This window comes from Vanellus vanellus (genome assembly GCF_965231255.1).
Source record: "Vanellus vanellus genome assembly, chromosome: 1".
In the NCBI taxonomy this organism is placed as follows: Eukaryota; Metazoa; Chordata; class Aves; order Charadriiformes; family Charadriidae; genus Vanellus; species Vanellus vanellus.
The window spans coordinates 84739736-84743549 of NC_138905.1; the positions used below are offsets into that span (position 1 = coordinate 84739736).

Below are 3814 nucleotides of genomic sequence, written 5' to 3' on the forward strand. Positions count from 1 at the left end.
TGATCAGGGCCCAGATGAGGAGAGGCCACAATAAAAGCACTCCAGGCAAGCAGCCAGATCTCAAGATGACTAAAACCAAGCAGGGTAACAAAGATGCCAACAGATCCCATCTCACAACCAGTTCTATAGCCAATTCTGACTATATTAAAGTATATACCTTTAGCATTCTTAGCCTTACAGTTGAAAAGTATAATATATACATATACATAAAATGTATTCTATATATTTTGCATCATGATATTATGTCTGGTTTATGTATTACATGTGTCACATGCAATATGTAGTACATTCTAATATGCATATCACACAGTTTGATGCAAGGCATTAATGGCTGCCTTTGCTTTCATACACATGCACACATGTGAATGCAGAATATACACTTAGATTTAAAACAAGAAAGATTTTTCCTTGCAGGAAAATTTGCCAATAGAATCTGAAAGCATCCATTTCCCCTTCTCGCCCACTGGCAGCATTTGAAACATTTTAAAGTTAGGTGTAAGGCAGAGCTGATTTAAAAAAAATTAAAATACCTGGGAAACAAAATGTACACCTCAAGGTGCAAATCTCTGGTCCCTTGGCAAACCCAGTACTGCAGGCCAAGCTATGCATTTTGCATTTCTAGCATAAGTTGCTCTCACAAAACCTAGACGTTGCTGCGCCTTCTATCCATGAAATACAAAGAAGTGGTTAGATCAGTAATACAGCAAAGCATCTCTTCAAAGCTAGCTCTTTCTCCCCTCGTTTGAAAGGTCTGGGGTATGCTGTTGGGTTTGTGCAGATGGTTTAGGGAAGTCTGTAACTGTGCCAATCTCAATCTCAAATGTTGACACACTTACCCTGGGGCAATTTATGCCTGTGACCTGCTAAATCAGTGCAATCTTCACACAGAATAGGTGCAGCTGTCTGTGGTGGGTTTTTTTCAGCATGTCAACAAAATACCAACATGCAAACTTCCCTCAGCAATACAAATGCTTCAGTAAAACCGCAGTGGATTCAATTGCTCTCACATGCCTGAATACAGAACTGGATATCTGAAGCATAAAGTACATCTCATTAAACACTATTGTGTGGAGATAAACTGCGGAGATAACAAACAAATTTACTCAAATGTGCCTTGCATCAGAAGGCACTTACCACTATGAAGATTAAGTTGGTACTGTAGAAGCCAATTAACATCAGGGCACTGGCATAAATAAGGCTGAAATAAGCTCAAAACAGAGAATCTTCATCAAGCCTGTTGATTTCTTTAAGCCTGTTTTCAGTAAACGGTATATGGTCACAAATAACGAACAGCTTTTAGATCTATGCACCTTTTTTGAAACACAAATCAAGAGGATCTTTAGCACGCCAAGGGTTGCAAAGAAGGCAGGCATCTGCTTGCTGACTTTCCCTTACAGCTGCAGAACTCACTGTGATGCTGGCTACAGCGTTTCCATTATTCAAAGGCAATGGCATGGCAGGCGTGACTGATCCCACAGCCAAGGGCACTGTGCTGGCACAGGAACTAAGGGCACAGCTTGAGCCAGATGTTTATAGCCCCTTTAACTGTTTACTCCCTGCCGAATCCATCAGCTTGAAGTAGTGGCAAGGGCTTCTCTGCTAGTGGAGTAGAAAGGCTAGGTTTCAGAGCAAATATTGGATTAAAGCAGTCTTCAAAAACAGAGAAAGAAATTCACGAGGGAGTGGGGGATGACAGCTAGCACTCCACGGAATAAAGCAAGAACATTTCTGGCTGCACACGGTAACGAGAAACAGCAAATCAGGACAGAAGAGCCCATTATCACAATCATTCTGTTTACGGTATCACAATTCACAGTCTGGCATGTAAATGCTGAATAGATCCAGCTGCTAGTGGGAAGACGGCTGTGTAGCAGCTTGCAGCTCCGTGTCTGGACCCAGGATAACAAAACTGATCACACCTCTGTCAGCATTTTCTTCTCCTTATAACCCTGGTTGTTAGGAGGAATGAAGTTGGAATATTTCATGGACTCCAGGTCTTCTGCTTCCAGGAATTCAGATTTGCTGAGAGACTGATTACTGTCCCCCTTCTTGGGCTCAGAGAAGGGTGACTGCTGCTGGCCACAGGTGACGTGGGTGTACTGGCACTGCTCTTCATGATCAGTCTCTCGGTGGTAGAAGTAATTGAAGTTGGACACGATGACAGGGACAGGGAGCGCAATGGTCAGCACACCCGCGATGGCACACAAGGATCCCACAATCTTGCCACCAATTGTCATGGGATACATGTCCCCATAGCCCACGGTGGTCATGGACACCACTGCCCACCAAAAAGCATCAGGGATGCTGGTGAACAGGGAGTCGGGATCATCAGTCTCTGCGAAGTAGACAGCACTGGAGAAGAGGATCACCCCAATAAAGAGGAAGAAGATGAGAAGGCCCAGCTCCCTCATGCTGGCCTGGAGAGTCTTCCCCAAGATCTGCAGCCCCTTGGAGTGCCTGGAGAGCTTGAAGATCCTGAAGACTCTGACAAGGCGGATGACTCTGAGGATGGCCAGGGACATGGCCTGCTGCTGGCCTCCATTGTTGCTGCTGCTCCCGGGCTGCTGCTTCTGCTGCTGCTGCTGGGCCAGCTCGGTGCCCAGGGTGATGAAGTAGGGGATGATGGCCACGATGTCAATGATGTTCATGATGTTGCGGGAGAACTCGGGCTTGCTGGGGCAGGCAAAGAAGCGGACGAGGAGCTCAAAGGAGAACCAGATGATGCACAGCGTCTCGATGAGGAAGAAGGGGTCGGTGAAGAAGGGGCCGGCGCCGGCGGCGGGGCGCAGAGGCGGCGGAGTCCCGCTCGGCGGCGGCGGCGGCGGCAGCAGCAGCGCCTCGTCGCCGGGAGGCGCCGCCTCCCCGAAGCCGGGCTGGGCGCCCTTGGGCTCCTGGCGAAACTCGGGCAGGGTCTCCAGGCAGAAGATGACGATGGAGATGAGGATGACCAGTACGGAGACGATGGCGATGGCCCGGGCCGGCCCGGAGCTCTCGGGGTACTCAAAGAGCAGCCAGACCTGGCGCTGGAAGTGGTGCTGGGGCAGGGGCTTCTCCTCCTCTTGAATGAAGCCCTCGTCCTCCCGGAAGGTCTCGATGGCCTCCTGGCCCAGCTGGTAGAAGCGGATCTCCTCCAAGAAGATGTCGAGGGGCACATGGACCGGCCGGCGGAGCCGCCCGCCGGACTGGTAGTAGTAGAGGATGGCGTCGAAGCTGGGCCGGTTGCGGTCGAAGAAGTACTCGTTGCGGAGCGGATCGAAGTAGCGCACCCGGCGGCTGGGGTCGCCCAGCAGCGTGTCGGGGAAGATGGAGAGGGTCCGCAGCTGCGTCTCGAACCGCAGCCCCGAGATGTTGATCACCAGCCGCTCGCTGCTGCAGCAGCTGCCGCCGCTCCGCTCCTCGCCCGGCGCCTCCGCCTCCGCCTCGCCGCCGCCCGCCCGCGGGGCCGCCAGCGCCAGCGGCTCCTCCGCCCGCATCCCGCCCGCTCTGCCCCCGCCACCCGCCACCCGCCGCCGCGAACCCCTCGCCCCCTCGCCTTCAGCGGCCGCCGCCCGCCGCCATCCGCCCGCCGCCCCGCCTGTTGCGCCGCGGTGCGGCCGCGCTCGCCCGGCGGCTCCGCGGGGCTCCCGGCGCGGCGCAGCTCCTCCTGCCGCCCCGGCTCCGGCTCCGGCGTGCTCTGCCCAGCGCTGGGGCACCGCGCTGCTGCACGGCGCGCCCGGCTCTGCCCTCCCCGCCGCGCACACACACACACACACGGGAGGCGGGGGGGGGGGGGGGCAGAGAGAGGAGGAGAGGGAGGTGTACGAGCAGACGCGCA

General features: G+C 53.7%; 1 protein-coding gene across 1 annotated transcript; it reads right to left on the reverse strand.

The window, feature by feature from the left end:
• Positions 1 to 1913: 1913 nt before the first annotated feature.
• On the reverse strand, positions 1914 to 3473 carry LOC309684207 (potassium voltage-gated channel subfamily A member 6-like; the record flags this gene model as incomplete). Its single annotated transcript, XM_082498179.1, has 1 exon — positions 1914 to 3473. The coding sequence occupies one exon, from the start codon at positions 3471 to 3473 to the stop codon at positions 1914 to 1916; it is 1560 nt and encodes a 519-aa protein (XP_082354305.1).
• Between the last annotated feature and the right edge of the window lie 341 nt (positions 3474 to 3814).